General features: G+C 35.6%; 1 protein-coding gene across 21 annotated transcripts in view; it reads left to right on the forward strand.

The window, feature by feature from the left end:
• Window positions 1-18824, forward strand: part of ROBO2 (roundabout guidance receptor 2) — a 1707596-nt gene that overhangs the window by 1527101 nt on the left and 161671 nt on the right. For all 21 annotated transcript variants that reach the window (XM_045501643.1, XM_045501648.1, XM_045501642.1 and 18 more), the window contains 2 exons: window positions 2137-2257; window positions 15021-15159. In XM_045501643.1, the coding sequence (XP_045357599.1) occupies window positions 2137-2257; window positions 15021-15159 (260 nt within the window). The remainder of the gene's footprint in view (window positions 1-2136; window positions 2258-15020; window positions 15160-18824) is intronic.

Here is an 18824-nt window from a genome sequence, read left to right on the forward strand (position 1 = left end):
TTTTGAGACAGAGAGAGACAGAGCATGAACAGGGGAGGGGCAGAGAGAGAGGGAGACACAGAATCTGAAACAGGCTCCAGGCTCTTAGCTGTCAGCACAGAGCCCGACGCGGGGCTCGAACTCACGGACCGTGAGATCATGACCTGAGCCGAAGTCGGACGCTTAACCGACCAAGCCACCCAGGCGCCCCCGAATGTGACATTTCTGTCAAAAATCCATATAGTCTAGGTGTCTATTTAAAAATATCTTGTAAATGAGGATTTTTTTTTTACTTGCACACTATGGTTACACCATAACACAGAACTGGACAGGCCATATAGGGGATCACAATATATATTCCTATGATTCTGGCTTAAACTCTTGACAGCATGAGGATCTGCATTACTGGGGGCACTTTGGCTCTCAATGGTCTCTGTTTGGGTACCAAACATGAAAATGTGTTCCTGGTGACAGAGTTAAATCAATGTGGAAGGGTTTCTAGTTCATGTTTGCGTCATTTACCTTCCCCTTTGTACAAACCACCACAAAATACAGAGACTTATGATAACCATTTTATTTAGACTGTTTTGTGGGTAAGATGACAATTCTTCATTCTGGTCCAGATTGGCTGATCTTTGCTAGGTTTTTTCATGCTTCTGTGGCTTGTTTAAAAGATGTGCTGGCAGCCAGATGATCTAGGATAACCTTATTCACATGTCTGGCAATTGACTTACACCCAGTTGGGCATCTTCGTTCTTCTCTTGGCCTATAATTTTCCAGCAGGCCTGCTCAGACTGGTTCCCATAGTGGTCTCAAGATTCCAGCTGCAGCAAGGAAACATAAGTCTCAATGTGCTAGCACTTTCCTTCTATTGAAACATTTCTTTAGTTTCATCTGTCAAATCAAGTAATTTTGCCAAACTCAGCTTCAGGGGGAGGAGGAGTGGCCTCCATGGACATTTTTATAACTTGTAGTTTATTATACTCCACTGTACCTAATTAAGAACAGGTTGATGGTCTTTTTGTCCCATGGAAAAACAAAGTTGAAAGTCCTTTTTTTGTGACATGACAAGTTTTAGAGCCTGAAATATCTCTGATGAGAACATGCCTATGTGGATTTTGTTTGCCTAGGAGATAAAAATTGCCAGAGGAAACCAGCATGTTCTTATCTCATATCTCTTTAAGAACACTCAGCCATTGTGATGTTAAGATCATTGAATTATATAAATACAAAGAAACAAAATTGGAAAAGAAGCTATGAGTTGCTGATACACTTACTAAAAACCTAATTCTGCTTCAATACCCTCTTTAACAAATAGACATTTTATCATTTTCATTGGTTTATTCAGTCAATAAATGTGTCTCATTTAGGAAACATTTAGGGAACACATTTTAGAAGCCAATTATTTGTACCAACTCATTATTAAAAAATGTATTTATTTTTATCCCCCCCTGCCCTCTTCTTCAAAAATTATTTCATAAATACAGCTAAGGTAAGACATAAATAGTTAATGCTAACAACTGAAATGTAAGCTCCATGAAAGCAGAGGTTTTTATTATTTGGTTTCCTACTAAACCTCAAGTGCCTAGAACACTGCGGAACCCATAGAGGTACTCGGTAAATGCTTGTTGAATCACTCTGGGTCTGTTGGATTCCATTATATTACCAAAAGCAGGTATTTAGTACTTCTTTCTGATAACAAATTATCAATAGCAATTCATTCAACCTACTTCAGAGTGAAGATTAACCATTAAGATTTAAGAAGCACTCACAAGACTCAAAATAGGACCAGATGAGAGAAAGAATGAAACACATTTTCTAGAAAGGGAATATGGAGGTTAATCCTGAAGGAGAATTTAAGAGAAGAAAAGACACATGCCAAAATACTGGGAAAGTTTTCTGTCTTAGACACTGAGCTATTTCCTTGAGGGAAAAAAAAATGTTGTGCTTAAATATTCAAAATGATTTATTTGTCACCTTCCCTTTGCTGTTTATTTTCCTTTCCATTTCCTCCCTCCCTTTCTTCCTTCCTTCCTCTCTCTCTTTTTTCTCCTTTCTTTCCTTCTTTCTCTTTCTCTTCTTTCCTTCTTTCTCTTCTTTCTTTCTTTCTTTCTTTCTTTCTTTCTTTCTTTCTTTCTTTTTTTTAATTTTTAACAGATTCGTGGTGGAAAACTGATGATCTCCAACACGAAGAAAAGCGATGCAGGGATGTATACCTGTGTTGGCACCAATATGGTGGGAGAAAGAGACAGTGATCCAGCAGAACTGACTGTCTTTGGTAAAGCTCTAAATTGCTATTTATATATACTTTTCCTTAGATTGTAAATATGTTTTAATACTAAACATCAGGTCATAGAAGGACAGTTGCTTATGACTTATGGTGAGTAGTGAAGGACTGGATTTGTCTTGGTTTCTGGTTCTATCCATCAGATGAAATCTGTGATATGAAGAAAAATAGAACTTTTGAAACAATAATTCATTTACTTTATTCATATATATTTATAGGATTTTCCCTTTCATCAGAATGTAAAAAAAATTCATCTTTCTCAAATTCTGTTTGAGATATTATATCCATCTAAAGTTTATCCACTGTGATGTATTTATTAAGTATCTTTTATTACGGGTAAGACACTGGGTAAGTTGTTTTTTTTTGTTTTGTTTTGTTTTTTTAGTGTAGTGCAAATACATTTCACTTGTCTTCTGCTTTAAAAATTTCAAATTTAGGGGCGCCTGGGTGGCGCAGTCGGTTAAGCGTCCGACTTCAGCCAGGTCACGATCTCACGGTCCGTGAGTTCGAGCCCCGCGTCAGGCTCTGGGCTGATGGCTCAGAGCCTGGAGCCTGTTTCCGATTCTGTGTCTCCCTCTCTCTCTGCCCCTCCCCCGTTCATGCTCTGTCTCTCTCTGTCCCAAAAATAAATAAAAAACGTTGAAAAAAAAAATTCAAATTTAAATATTTGCAGTTTTAGCTTATGATAAAAAAAAAAAAAACTAGCCAGCTACACACGCACACACACATATAAATATATACAATCAAAATTAGGAAAAAAAACAAACCAACCATAAACTCTCTTGCTAATGCAGGCAGGCTGGGTCCAAGAACCCAGGAGAGAGTCCCCGAGGACCATCCAAAAGGATCCTTGGCTTCACACAGGGTAGAAATCAAATGTGAGCCAGAGTAAGTGAAAATAGCATTTATTGAATAGTATACATGACAGAGAATAGCAGACAGAGTGGGAGACTCTGAAGGAAAGAAGAATGAGTTTTGTTTGTTGCTTGAGACTAGCAGTTTATATTCAAAAGGGTCTAAGGGTCCAGGAATCCAGGGTAGGGTCCAATCAAAGGCAAGTGTCAGGTGAACAATAGGTGTTACTCCATAAATCACAGAAGGGGTGGTTTAATGCCAGTGTCAGCTGAAGTTTGAAGCTAACGTCCTGGAATGTGTTTGGGATCTGGCTTTTCTTAGGTGTTAACAGGTGTTTGGGCCCTAAGACAAAACTCAGAGAAGGATTAACTTTCTTGCTTCCCCCTTGAAGTGGGAACAGAGCTTCCTTGGCTTACTCACAGGCAAAATATGGAGCATGTGTACATGGGGCCCAGCCGAAAAACAGCAGAGATGGAGTTTTTTGTAAACTTTGTAAATGGAGTGCCATCAGCTTCCCTACCTCATTGCTATGATATTCATGTTTCTTCAGATTTCAGAACCAAGGGGCTCTTTAGCAGAGTAATAGAATTCATAGGTTAAAACTTGATTAGATCTGTATCAGAGAAATTGTGGACAAAGCATTAGGAAAGAGAAAATTGGGTAGGATAAAGATGGCACAGTAAACAAAAAAGGAAAATGCTATAGGGCAGTTGTGAAAAATTGAAAAAGAAATAAAATTACAGAAAATTAGGGAAAGTAGGGATCCTAAAGATATTGGAAAATGAAATATTCCTTCAGAAGTCATTGAAATCCCACTTAAGTCTGTGTATGGATATTTGTCTATACGTACACACATACGTATACATGTATATATACACACACATGTATATGTATGTATGCATGTGTGTGTATATCTATCTGTAGCTTAAAAATATTTGACTATTGTTGATATTGTGTGATTTTTTTAAAACATAGGAGATAAGTGTGATTTTTAAGTTATTTTTCGTGCCAGCAAAATAATCTTCTGGTGTAATGAATTAGAGTAAGATCTTACTGCTGGTCATTATAACATGTTTGAGCGAAGCATCAGAATTCTGCATACATTCCAAAAGAAACTGCTTTTGTAGTTTGAGATGTGCCATCCCATGGTGTTATGGGAGTGCCCCAAAGCAAAATAGCCATGTTATGATTTCCATTACATTTAAAGCATTAAGGTGTGCTTTATGAATGTGTACCTGAGAACAGGCCTCTCTTTTCAATCACGCTGAGTACCGACTAATCTCTGGTAATACTCCATATGGATACTAAGCAGCTTGAAGTCCCAAATGACCAAACCAGGAGAAAGTCCATAATTCATTAAAGGAATTGAATAGTAAAAATAAAATTGCTCAAAGTATGCATGTAAATTTCTGTCCCGCAGAGCTCAGGCAAGTATCAGTTTGCCCTTCAATTTCATGCAGTCAGCTATAAGAGTCTCAAAATGTGCTTCACTCCATAATGAATAAAACACAGTTTTTTCCTGGTAAGATATGAAATTAGTGGTCACTGAACATTAGCATTGAAAACCCACACGTACAGCTGTTCTATTTAAAGAAGCACTCATTACTATTTTTCTGTAACTGCCACAAGCTTTGGAAGAGAAAAATGTTGCATTCCAAAAGTACTACTGCCTTCAAAAGGAAATTGAAAGGGTTTATGTCATTACCAAAGCAATTAGACTTACCAAAATGTGACTGTGTTATGAAATATTTACCTCATGTTCCCTAAAGACATGATGGGAAATATAGGAGGTCCTTAGACATGTCAGGAGTTACAGAGGAACTTCTAAATTATTTTGAAAATAGCCATAAAGCGAAGAGATTGGATTTGTCTAGGGGCAGTACCTCTGGAAGAATTGATGTAAGAAACTAAGAACATTTATCTGATGGTGTAAACTAGTCAGAACTGACCTGGGGGTTATAAGTACAATATTAAGTTGAAGGAAAAACTAAAATTCCATTATTGATAAGAAAACATAACAACAGTAGTGATTGTCCAAATCAAGGATGTGACAAGGATTTCCTGAGAGAGGCACTTTGTTCAGTTCTTAGAGAAAATAACCAGTGTCCTATGTATAATGGGGAATTCTTTATTTTATTTGGGTGCTTTTGTATCCATACACATTTTCTAATAAACCTCTTTATATTCCATCATTGTTAGATATTATTATTTCTGACCTAGGGTTTATAAAAGTATAACTGGGTACATTTTTCCCCTCCCCGCTCTCAATTTTATTTTCATGTAGCAGCAATTCTGCTTAAAAAGAAAAAAAAAAATTGGCTACTGTGACCACTCTGTAGCTACAAAAGATTTTAAATGTTCTTTGCAACTCGATCTTTACTTTAAGGTATGTTATACCCAGAGGCACCTGGGTGGCTCAGTCGGTTAAGCACCCAACTTCGGCCCAGGTCATTGATCTTGCAGTCCGTGGGTTCCAGCCCCATATCAGGCTCTGTGTTGACAGCTCAGAGCCTGGAGCCTGCTTCAGATTCTCTCTCCCTCTCTCTCTGCCCCTCCTCCACTCACACTCTGTCTCTGCCTCTCAAAAAAATGAATAAATGTTAAAAAAAATTTTAAGCATGTTATACACAAAAAGTAATTGATGGTATTAATTGCTCAAAACGTATAATTCTAATTCACCTGTAAATGGCAAGAAAAACAGTGAAAGAATAACAGGTCTTTGGTATCCAACAGCCATCCACAAGTATTTTGATTCTTTAGTGTGTGGGCTTGGACTTAGAAGTTGTTTAGTTTGAACATTTCAGTTTATCTTATAAAAATCTGCTATTTAGACAAAGACATGATCAGTGTAACTTAATTTTCAAAATGTTACTATTCCATACCCCATGAATCATTTATCCTATTTGTTTTTCTTTAATAGATGTTGGTCACAAACAACAGCTTAGTTAAGTGGGCAGTACCAAATATAAAATTAAGAAGTAGGCATCAAATTGAGAATGGACACTAAAGTCTATGGCACAGTCTAGATGCCTTCAAAAAGAATACTCCCTAGGGGCGCCTGGGTGGCGCAGTCGGTTAAGCGTCCGACTTCAGCCAGGTCACGATCTCGTGGTCCGTGAGTTCGAGCCCCGCGTCGGGCTCTGGGCTGATGGCTCAGAGCCTGGAGCCTGTTTCCGATTCTGTGTCTCCCTCTCTCTCTGCCCCTCCCCCGTTCATGCTCTGTCTCTCTCTGTCCCAAAAATAAAATAAACGTTGAAAAAAAAAAATTAAAAAAAAAAAAAAAAAGAATACTCCCTAGCACTTTATGTATATTAATTAAGTTCTAAAGATCCTGCTGTCAGAGAAACTAGAATTGAATTTCTAATTATGGGTAGGTTTGGGATATCTGTTATCCAAAATTTCACTGTCACTTAAAAATAACATAAATTTTTCCAAATGATTTTTAAATGCTTATCAAAGTAATCCATAAAAGTACATTTTACATTACACTACTAATAGACATTAGAAATATTACCAAACTTATAATGAAATACAAAAATAACTAGCCCCACCCCTCCTTCCAGTACACACTCGCACAAACACACACACGCACACACATACACACACACAGTCCTCATCTTTGAACTTAACTACAAGCCTGTTTTATCTTTTCTTCTGGGATTTATTTCTATATTTCTAAATATATCCTTATTCTGCAGTTTTATACATTATTTTGACTTCCTTTTTGGAAGATGATGATTTGACCCATTTATATCCCCTTCTCTACCTTCTCACCTCTACTTCCCCTTCTTTCTTTCCTTCAGTATATAGACTTTAGAAACATGGGTTGTATTAAGATTCCGAATTTGAGTGATTAGAACCATGTAAATATGGACTGTGAGCAAATGTTACACTATTATGATGGCATTTCTTTTCTGGCACTTATTTGTTCTTCAAATTAACAATAAAGCCATTTTTTCCTTTTAGTTATGTTTGTCTACCCCCTCATGAACTCTTGCAATCTCTAACAGAAGGTTTAAAATCCTCTAAATTCTACTTAGCTCTTAAGTTCGTCTTTGCTACTGCCTTCCTGGGGGCCTTAGACTTCCTGCCAATCTAACTAGGCTGGATGCTGTTCAGATCTACTCCAGAATTTCATCCTGATGTTTACTCCCCTTTTCTCTCATGCTGGATTTCCTGTTTGTTGCATCCTGTATTTGTTTCTTTCCTGGTTAACTCCTATATCAGAACAGTGTTTCTCTCCTGCTTTCTATTTGACTGGAACCTAGAATAAATTTCAGTGTAAAAAGCATGTATTCTATCTGAAACTTAATTGATACTATGGCTGGTTATAAAATGTAGTTAAAAAAACAGAAACAAAAACAAAAAACTTTGCCTGTAATACTAAAATCTCTCCTCCAAAATCATTCAGTTTTACTGTTGCTTTGGGAAGTCTACTGTGCTTCTGACTCCTATATGATCTTTCTTTCTTTCTTTCTTTTGTTTTCTTTCTTTCTTTCTTTCTTTCTTTCTTTCTTTCTTTCTTTCTTTCTCTCTCTCTCTCTTTCTTTCTTTCTTTCTTTCTTTCTTTCTTTCTTTCTTTCTTTCTTTCTTTCTTTCCTCTTTCCAGTTTTAGTGCTGTATCATTATTCCAGCGTTCTAAAATGTTTCAATACTATGCCTTGGTTTGCCACTTTTTTTCCCTTTTACTTGGTGAACAATTTCAATCTGAAAATTACTAAACAATTTAGTGAATTATCCTTTCCCATAATTTTTATTCAGTTTATATGTCAAATATATATTTATTAATTAGATGTGAAACCTCCCAGGTCTTTCTTTTCTCTCATTCTTCCTCATTTATCATATTCTGTTCTTGTTTCATGGATAGTTTAAATTCTCTTGTGTCACAGGATTTTAATAACTCTTTTTTTTTTTTCAAATAAAACTTTCTTGTGATGCTTCCTGCTTCATTTTTTTCTGACTCCCTCCCCACTTCCTTGTCTCCCTTGTTCTGTCTTTTACACTGGAGGCTTTTTTCAAATAGCAAGTGATCTACTGTTGTTCATTCATATTTAATAGCTGCTCACTAAAAAGACTATTGGAAACCCTGTGTCATCTGATGGCTTTCACTGTACAATGATCAGATTGGGAAGTAGCCATTCGTTGGCAATGAGGACAGAATTTAGGGCTGTTGATGTTGATTTTCAGTTATTAGATTAGAGATTTTAGGTGGTGGCCTGACTGTATTTGAGATTCCAGTAGGCAAAGCTCTTAGAGAAGATATCTTAGAGCCAAACCATAAGAAATATCTAAGTTTTATTGATATCCTGGGGCCTTCACTTAAAAATTCCAAATATAAGGCATTATTAAAATTAAGACTATTATTGAAAGCTATCTTTTAAATAATATTTGCTTGCAGACTTTAAAACAGCAAAACATTTCTTATTCATTTTCTCATTTAACAAACATCCCTTGAGCACCTCCCATGTGCCAAACCCTGTTTAAATGATTTAATATAGTAGTAAGATGAATAGACCTTTTACATCACATTATCAACGATAACATGAAACTTTGCCTCTAAGATATGGTGAGAGAAGCATTTTTTCCCCTCTGAAAACATTTACCTATGTTTGTCTTTACTTCACAGGATGACTTCTCTCAGACAAAGAAAATTCTTGGCAAGAAAAAAAATTAATGCAGCCAGGATTTATTTAATCACATTCAGACAGTCTGATCATTATCATCCAGTCTGTTTTGGAAGGGCACAATAATTCACATTCAATGGCTATCATAACTCTGTCCCCTCATGCATACCCAGTAAAATGAAAAGAGACATACTAAGGCTAGCCATCTGACTTCCCAGGTTAATAGACACTATAGCTTGGCAAGTACTTCCAGGTCAGCTGAAGTTAAGATAAGGTTTACAAGCAGTGGTTACCTCTACTGTCCTTTTATTTCATGCCTTTGGTCTTATAGGACCTAAAGGACTTACCTATGCGATTATTGCTGTAACACCAGTTTCATGATGTCAAGCAAAGATTATTTAAAAAATTGTTAAGATTATCCTAGTAAGAGCTGTCATGACACAGCCATTGCCAATTTTACAGCCATATTCAATGCAGTTGAAAAGAGAAACTGTTCAGTGGGGGTTTAATTTCTTTCACTGTAGCATGTAAATAAGAAACTTCAGAGATATTATGCAACCCCATTTCAGATTTATTGTAATTTGTATTAATTCGAACATTTTGTTTTCTCAACACTATTGGCATAAATACAGTGAGACTTGGCATTTTATTTTATTATAGCCACACACAGTTGGATTTTCCAGAATGCCAATTTGAAACTAAATTGACCTGACTACTTGAGAGCTGTACTTTACATAGTACCACACTGCCAAACAACACTACTGTCTCAAGAGAGATTAACCTTGTAAGCAAGTTATGCAGGTGATTCAAATCCAGTTAATCTCACATAAAAAAAAAAATGTTAATTGCATTGGCAAAGACATTGCCTTTGATCACTCCAAGGCTATATAATTAGGGATCAGGCCATTCAGAGGGACTCTAATCTAATTGATAAGCAGTTAGGAAACAGCCCTTGAGATTTTTCCCGAGTTTTCAATATGTGATCAGACATAAGGTGATAACATGGAAAAATCAGTGACCTTATTTACATGCCTCAAAATGAATTTTTCTCATTATTTAGTAGTTCAGGATGTTTCATATATATTTATTTTGATTGTGCAAAGTTTCATGGGTACAAACTCCTGGGGCATTAATGGGTATCAAATGGGATTACTTACCAATTTACGATCTAATCCTTATAACTTTACATTTATTTACAGATCATTTTGACATAAAACAGCAAATCCCAAGACATTTCCTTATAATTTTTATAATTTGTGTCTGAAAGCACACCTTTTGTTTGGCTTAGAATAATAGTAGTCACTGCAAAGGCAAAGCCTTTAAAAATATGTTTTCTGCCTGTACAACTTCTTTAGTCTTCAATATTCATGTTTCTGATTCTCAGGTTTTTCTGGAAATAAAGTCTAGTTAAGGAAACTGGAAAAAGATTCTTACAAAAAATATATTTCCATTTAATAAATGTTAGGCAAACCTACAGTTTTTAACATACCATTTTTTGTAGGCAGTTAAATTATAGTAGAAGGTGATTTTATTATAATTAGCAGAAAACAATTAGAATAATGAATAATACAATTTAGGGATAATTACTGTAATGGGCACTATGGATATTCCCAGAATACTACTTTAAAAGTTGTGACCAAACTCCAATGTATTAGTAAATGTCAGTGTCACTTTGTTGGAAAGTGTAACCTAAGTTACTCCAGTATAAAACCCATCTTGATGCCTCCTATATGTGCAAATGACTTTTATTTGCATTGTCTTTTATTTCTCTTTCCTGTCAATTGAATTACATTTCCATCATGAGCCAATTCTAGACTTCCAAAAATTTTATACCACATACTCTCCTGTGGTTATTTAGTTGCTAGGCAACTAGACTCTGCTTGAGGGCAGAAGGGAATAGAAAAAGTTCATTGCGAAGTTGTCCACCCCTGCTGGGTTCATCAGAACAGCAGCAGGGGATCCTATATCTTCCTTCTTCTTGAATTATAAATCAGGTTCTTCCACGTGTCTCCATATAAAACAGTGGGGCTTAGAACATGTATGAAAGCCATAAAACCCTCAAGGATCCTGATGCTGTCCCCTGGATAAAGAGACAACTTTAGTTTTAGTAATTATAGTTTCAGAATAAGTCTAATGTAAAGTTTATCCTTTGGGTTCATTGCATTCATATGTTGCAATTTTGTGGCAGGTAGTATGTTAAAGAAAGCATACAAAATCTTTGCCTGAAAATATTCATGTGTATTTTAATGGAACTAGTCTCACATACTGTTATACAATTTATTTTATAGTTAGCATCATGTCATGAAAATTTTCCATGTTAGATAGATAGATGATAGATAGATAGATAGATAGATAGAAATAGCTTTAAGATTCCAGTGACTTACTAATTTTGCAGTGCATGAATTTGTCACATTTTTTCTAAAAGCACCCATTTTCTAATACTGTCAACATTACTACATTGATCCTATGTAGTTCTTATTTTTTGTTGCAATTATCGATTATCAAAATTGTTATTCTATTCTCCAATACGCACACTTTTCTTTCTTTTTATTATTGATTACTAATGTTGGCATGTCCATCATGTTCCTGATTTTAATAGGCATGATTTTAGCATTACTTTTAAAGTTTATTTATTTATTTTGAGAGAGACGGAAAGAGTGTGAGTGGGGGAGAGACCGAGAAAGAGGGAGAATCTCAACCACGCTCCATGCCATCAGCAGAGAGTCCATGTGGGGCTCAGATTCACAAAACCATGAGATCATGACCTGAGATGAAGCAAGAGTCCAATGCTTAACCGACTGAGCCACCCTGGTACCCCTAGCATACGAGTTTTAAAAAGAGGTTTTGATTTAATTTCTGATAAAATCTCGTCACCATGCTTAAGTTTCTTTTGATTCCCTTTTTGTTTTTTATTTTTATTTTTTGAAATTCAAGAGCTTTTCTATATCTAGGTATGATCACATTTACTTTTTCTTTTTCCCTTCTATTTTGTAAGTAGCCTCCTTAATCTTCTTAAATAAGAATGCATTTAACTTCGGGGCACCGAGGTGGCTCAATCGGTTAAGCGTCAGACTTCGGCTCAGGTCATGATCTCACAGTTTGTGGATTCGAGCCCCGTGTTGGGCTCTGTGCTGATAGCTCAGAGCCCGGAGCCTGCTTCTGATTCTGTGTGTCCCTCTCTCTCTGCCCCTCCCCTGCTCACACTCTGTCTCTGTCTCTCAAAAATAAATAATGTAAAAAAAAAAAAAAAAAAAAAAAAAAAAAAGAATACATTTAACTTCAAGTAACAGAAACCTGATCAGCAATAGCTTAAGCATAGGTGTTCATTTTTCTCCTGTCTAGCATTTCTGTGATGAAGTGATCTACACACACATAGACATACACACCCCATATCCATGCTTTACCTGCCAATCTGTTCCAATCTGCTAAATGGAAACTGGAGAATCCTTTTAGACTTTTCTTCTTCAATATCCACTTCTGATTGATCACCCAGTTTTGATACCTTTTCATTCTGCCCCTTTTCCATATCCGTAGAACCATCATGTCAGCCAAAGCTGAAGTAATTTCTTACAAAATCCATTTGACCTAATTCACTGCTTCATGTTTCTCTTCTAGTTCATCTTTCACAGATCTGCCAACACAATCTTTTTCACATGTTTATTTAAAATGTTGCTTCTGTACTTAAAACATTTCAACATCTCTCTATCACTCCTAGGGCAGAACTCACATTCCTTGACATGGCCTGAAAGGCCCTTCATGGTCTTGCCATTCACTATCTGACTGGCTTCATTTCCTACCACTTTTCTTTTTTTGTTGTTCTTTTTTTAATTTTTAAAAAATTTTTGTCAATGTTTATTTATTTTTGAGAGAGAGACAGAGCGCAAGTAGGGGAGAAACAGCAATAGAGGGAGACACAGAATCCGAAGGAGGCTCTAGGCTCTAAGCTATCAGCACAGAGCCCCTGACGGGGCTTGAACTCACTAACTGTGAGATCATGCCCTGAGCTGAAGTAGGAAGCTTAACCAACTGAGCCACCCAGGTGCCCATCCCACCACTTTTCTGATGAAACCAAGCTGCTGGCTGTTCACCAGCTACTAAGCTCAAAGCCTGACATAGGAAAAGCTGTGTTAATATGTGCCAAATGGAAGAGTGGGTGAGGGAATGACTTCTGTCCATATATGAGGTTGTAGTACAATACACTCATTAAAATCAAAGGGGGCAGGAAAATTCCTCATTTCTCAATCTCAAGTGACATCAACAGTGGCTTAGCTGTCTTTTAATATTGGGTATTTCAGTTTTAGATGAATCGAATGAACATCCCTGAGTGATTGCAAAGAAAACAAGTCAATCCTGCTTTCTGGGCTAATGATTCATTTTTGCTATTAACATTCTAAGCACTCATATGAAGATACTATACTGATCCTGTTGCCTATTTGCCGCCAGAAACAGTAGCTCAGTATCAACTAGCCAGTGCTAAAATAGTTGTTGGGAGCATGTAGTGTCCAAGGTTCAAAAGAATAATACGAAATTGACTGCATCCAACATGCAGATTTGTTCTGTCTTTGGGCAGGGGTGGGGTGGGGAACACTTAACTGTTAATTGATTCTGACTACCTAAAATCTAATTAGGAGCAACTTTTTTTTTTTCGCCCTTCCAAGTTCTTATGCTTTATTTCTAAATTCTTCATTAAAAAAACCTCTTCATGAGAAGTTCTATTTGCCTGTTTTATGGCTTGGGATTTTGGGGTCTCAGAGTGCAGGTACTTAATGCTTAATATGCAGGTTGCTGTTTTAGAGAAAATTTTGATCCTTACTGTCAACTTCACGGTGGAGAGATGGAGTTGTCTTCCTTCTGAATGCCGATGATTGTTAACTTTAATGCAATAAAATATGTCTATTGCAACTTACACATTTATTTTATAAATCTAGATCTTATTTAGTCAATAAAATTATGTACTTCCATCCTATATTCTTAATATATGCTACTTGAAGTGATTGATTTTCTTTAAAGATTTTTTTCTAAATATGTTTCAATTTTTTTTATGCCACTATTGACATTTTTAAATTGGGTTTGAAACTAAAGTCTTAAGTGACTAAATACGACCATATGGCCAGACAAATTGTGTCAATTCCCAATGGATTTCATCTTTCTTTTCCTTGATTTCTCTTTCTACTTCAATAAGTAGAACTATTGGACTGCCTATGATTTGGAGACATGTGCTAATGAAATCTTAAGTGGTAATGTGTCCTGTATCAGAACATTATCAAAAAGGGAAGAAACTAGACAAGAAATTCAGGTGTTTAGAGATTTGTAAAACTACTGTTTGTTTTATATTTCTCTTAGATGGTAAAATTTTCATGGACAGGGATTTATTTTTCCCTAGCTATATGTAGAGGAGTGGAAAATGCAAATTAAGGGTGATAGGTGCAAATTAACAACAAGAAGTAAAGGGTGGGAAAACTGAACCTGAACACTAGAGAAATAAAGAAACCTAAAAGTTAAGTAAAGAAAAAATGGGTAAATCTGTGAAACACTGAGGAGAAGATAATTGAAATGGTCTTAGAAAATTATGTATGACAGTAGTTTACAATAATTAATAATAATGGTGATTTTTGTTTAAGAAAAAAATCAGATTGACAGCTTTTATATTTAAGAAAAATTAAATCGGGTTGATAGCTTTCCATACACGAGGTGAAAACATATGTGGAAGTATTGAGTCTTTGTGAAATGATAGCCTAAGTGGGAAAATTTAAATAACACCATGTGCGAGAGCACAACTTTTTGTGTGTATTCACTGTAGCGTTCTTTTTTGGGTTTTTTTTGTTTGTTTGTTTTTTTGTCTTATTTCCAGTTAGTTAATGCTAGCATTCTTGATGGAACATTAATATTAGTTTCCTTTTTGATAGTTTCCATCAGTTTCAACTTTTAGTTTTCTCACTCAGCTATTGGGGTAGATTAAAGTAATCGTTTTTATATCTTTCCATGTTTCTGTGGAATGTGCTGTTCAGATTTTTTTGTGATAGGATTTTCCATAGCTCAGGAATTCACTGAAGAACCAATTTTATTCCCAAAAGATTATATGATCTTATATACAAATCGTAGCTACTTCTGTGTTCCAAAATATTTTATTTTATTCAATTGCATTGGATTAATAAGGTCTTATCAAGATATAGTTGAGATAGAGTTTTTTTTGATAATGTTCTTAAGACATGCACAGCATTGATTTCATTTTATCATTGTTCCCTTTTTTTTTTTTTTTTTTTTTTTTTCCTAAGAACGACCCACATTTCTCAGGAGGCCAATTAACCAGGTGGTGCTGGAGGAAGAAGCTGTAGAATTTCGTTGTCAGGTCCAGGGAGATCCTCAACCAACTGTGCGGTGGAAAAAGGATGATGCAGACTTGCCAAGAGGAAGGTAAGAACATCATACAGATGGAAAATCATTAGATAATCACTGAATAATTAGGAGGGAAAAAAAATTCCTGATTTTACCATCAGACATGCATATCTTGGTGTATTATTTCCAGACATCTGATTTTTACATATGCAAGCCACGTATCTGCTGTTTAATATACTGAAGTCCTACAAGCTTTTAATTGCTCTTTCACTGAATTTTCACGTAAATGCCTGATTCTCCATTTCATCTACTGCCCCCAAATATCAAAGTTTCCAGAGGTGGCCCCTCCTAGGTCTTCTATTCTGCTCCTAGTGAACTCTTGACTATTTATCCTAATTCCTCCAACTACTGTTATGTTGGCATGATGCTTCAGCCCACACTGGATGCTGTCTGCCTTCCTAGTGATGTCCAGAGCATCACTCACCAAAGGCTGCTGAGTCTAGCTGACTTCAAGGTCTGGAGTAAAGAAGAGGTTTTGTGCAACACAACACTGAAAATGCAGCAAGTCCTGGATATCACTATCCGCAGAGGGAATTTCTCACTCAGGGACTGCCTGTCACTTTCTCACTTTCCATGTCTTCATGGAGACCTGTTTTTCCACCCAATCTTTGTATCACCAAACTCCTTAACCTAGTCACTCAACTTTCATGGGTAAGTCCAAACATGCTTGTTATCCTTTTATGAAAATACACTTAACATTTTTGCTGTCTAGATTTTTCTGAGACCTTGCCCTTTATGACCAAATAAATCATTCAAGTATTTTTTTTTGTTTCCCCATATAATGAGCAAGTTTAGCTTTAAGATTAGTTTTGCCTTACTCCTAGTGTTACCTTCTGAAACTATGGCCATCAGCCATCAAACTGACTACAATCATCTGAATAAGATTTGACATCCTGCCTTTTTTGTAATTTTTTCCTAAAAGAAAAAAGAGAGAAATTTGGTTTCATTCAACTGACTGAAATTAAACTTGCTTACACAGACATTGGTTGCCTTTTATCTGCTTTCACCAGCAACCACTGTGGATACTTTCCTGAATTTATGCATTTATTTCAAAATCTTGATTTATTTATCATTATTTCTCTGATACTGTATTTTCTGAAGTCATATGATCAACAGCACTGGTCTCAAATGGACCAAACATTTTTAACACTCAATGAGACATTCTTTGCAATCTATAGAAATAAAAGAAGTAAATATTTTAATTTGGTTAACTTTTTAGCCTGTATCATAGGGAAAGTTACCTCTATGTCACTTTGCTGTTAGACATCTAGTTTTAAAGGAGTGTTGTTACAGGAGTTTGTGAATGTGAAGTTCCTCAAGTCTTCTCAGTGGAGAGGTAGGTTAAAATGCAAGAAAAGTTGATGGAGCTGAGAGCAGTTAATGTGTATTTTTAAATGTTGATGTAAGATTGAGAGATGAATTATATAGTAAAATTTAGCCTAGCGTACACAAAGATTAATTTTCAGTTACTGGGAGTAAATATACTCATCCATTAAAAACAAACAAACTAACAAAAACTTTTTTTGGGAATATTTTCAGGTTTATAGAAAAGTTACAAAAATAATATGGAGAATTCCCATATACTTGACATTCAGTTTTCCCTATTATTAACATTTTACATTACTAGGAAACATTTATTACTCTGAATGAACAAATGGTAATACATAATGATTATAGTTTATACATTGGTTTGATTTCACCAGTTTTCTCATTAATGTCTTCCTCCTGCTCCAGTCTCCAATCGAGGGTATTTATTTAGTTGGATATTATAGAATATTGCATTTGCTTCTCATATTTCCCCAGTCTTTCATTGTTTTCATGACCTTGACAGCCTGAAGGGGTACTGGCAGGTACCCCAAACTGGGATTTGTTTCATGTTTTCTCATGGTTAGACTGGATTTGTGGGGTGTTAGGAAGAAAGCCACAGAGAATGCCATTTTTTGTCACATGATGTCAGAGGTTAATGATGTCTATAAAACATCCCTCATGATTCTGCCATTTTTAATCATTAAACAAGATCCAGTGGAAAAAAGTTTCAAAAATAGAAAGTAGTAAGGGTGTGTTGCATTTTAATGGTTCTATGTCTTTGAATTGAGGTAAAATAAAACTTAATCAAGCCCAGTTTAATTTGTTCCCAAATTTCTCTAGGTATTAGGTCATAAGCCTGACACCTTTAGTTGCTAAAATATTCTCCAATCTTACCAAATTCATTTGCTTCAAAGTTCAAATAATACACAAAAAGCAAACAATACTATTAATGCTACATGTTTAGAATGGATGATATAAAGACCTCTAAAGGTGAGGTTGAGATTTTGAGAAATCTTACTTCCATTAACTTTCCTTAAAACATTTTCATAGGTTTCTGGCCTCTTTATTCTTCTATTACTGGCATGATACTACTACAGTGCTTTGTGTAACCAGCTTAATATTTTTAAAGTATTAAGCGAATGGAAATGCTGTATAAGCTTTCGATTGTACATTAGAAAGGCTTAAAGTAAGGATCAGCGCAATATAGAAATTGAGGTCAATATTTTTATCATGATAGAAACGAGGTACTATTTCATGAGTTCTCAATCTTTAAATGGTATTTCAAAGAAGCTTATTCATTCTTAGATTTGTAGGCATTAGCATAAGCTTCACTTGTGCATAATAAGGGGGAAATAGACCTCTTTACTTGGTGAGGAATAACAGTAATGACTTTTAACCAACCATAGCCTAAATCAACAACATTGATTCTATTACATTATTTAAGTCTCAGGCTAGGGAGATGGCCATTGTTCTTGTGTAAGCAATTGTGTGAAGTGGTGTGGAGGATGACATTTCTTTGGCTTAACATTTAATGCAATTTGAATAAGGTTTGTGTAGTGGTTCATGCTTAACACATTTATAGTAAAGCTTTGTAGGGCAGCTGCATAGCCTGTAATTACTACGTAAGTAATATGTGACTATTTTTCTTTTGGAGACAAGAAAAGCTTTTCAATTCAAGTATAAATTTATGAAATGCTGTGATAGCTATTTAAACCTTCAGCACAGAAGAAGATATCTGTGCCAAACTTGCAGTAACCAGAGATGAATTAGGGGAGTATTTTTGTTTCCTTTACTTTGAAAATTTATTTTTAGTAGACTTATATACCTCTTTCTTTGATTTAGCCTTGAAATTCCTGACCTTTCTCAGTACCTATCTTTAATAAAATTAAAATGTACCCTTGGTGAGTTGGTATTTTTTTGATTTGATGAGTATTTTGGTGAGGTGGGAAAAGTAGCATTTCCTAAGGCTATCAATACTTTCACATACCAATATGGAAATGAAGTGGGTAGAGGGAACAAAACAGGAAATGAGGGGAAAGACATTTTTTTTGTTATTTATAATGATTATTTATTTATTTTAAACTTTATTTATTTATTTTCTTTTATTTTTGAGAGAGAGAGAGAGAGAAAGAGAGAGAGAAAGAGAGAGAGAGATTGAAAACAAGCAGGGGAGGGGCAGAGAGAGAGAGAAGGAGTGAGAGAAAATCCCAAGCAGGCGCTGTGCTCTGCTCTGAGCCTGATTCAGGGCTTGATCTCATGACCCTGAGATCATGACCTGAGCCACAATCAACAGTTGGACACTTAACCGACTGAGCTACCCAGGTACTGGTATAATAATTTTTTTTTTAAATACAGGTTTTGTTAAAGCATAATTT

Source organism: Leopardus geoffroyi, chromosome C2 (genome assembly GCF_018350155.1).
Source record: "Leopardus geoffroyi isolate Oge1 chromosome C2, O.geoffroyi_Oge1_pat1.0, whole genome shotgun sequence".
In the NCBI taxonomy this organism is placed as follows: Eukaryota; Metazoa; Chordata; class Mammalia; order Carnivora; family Felidae; genus Leopardus; species Leopardus geoffroyi.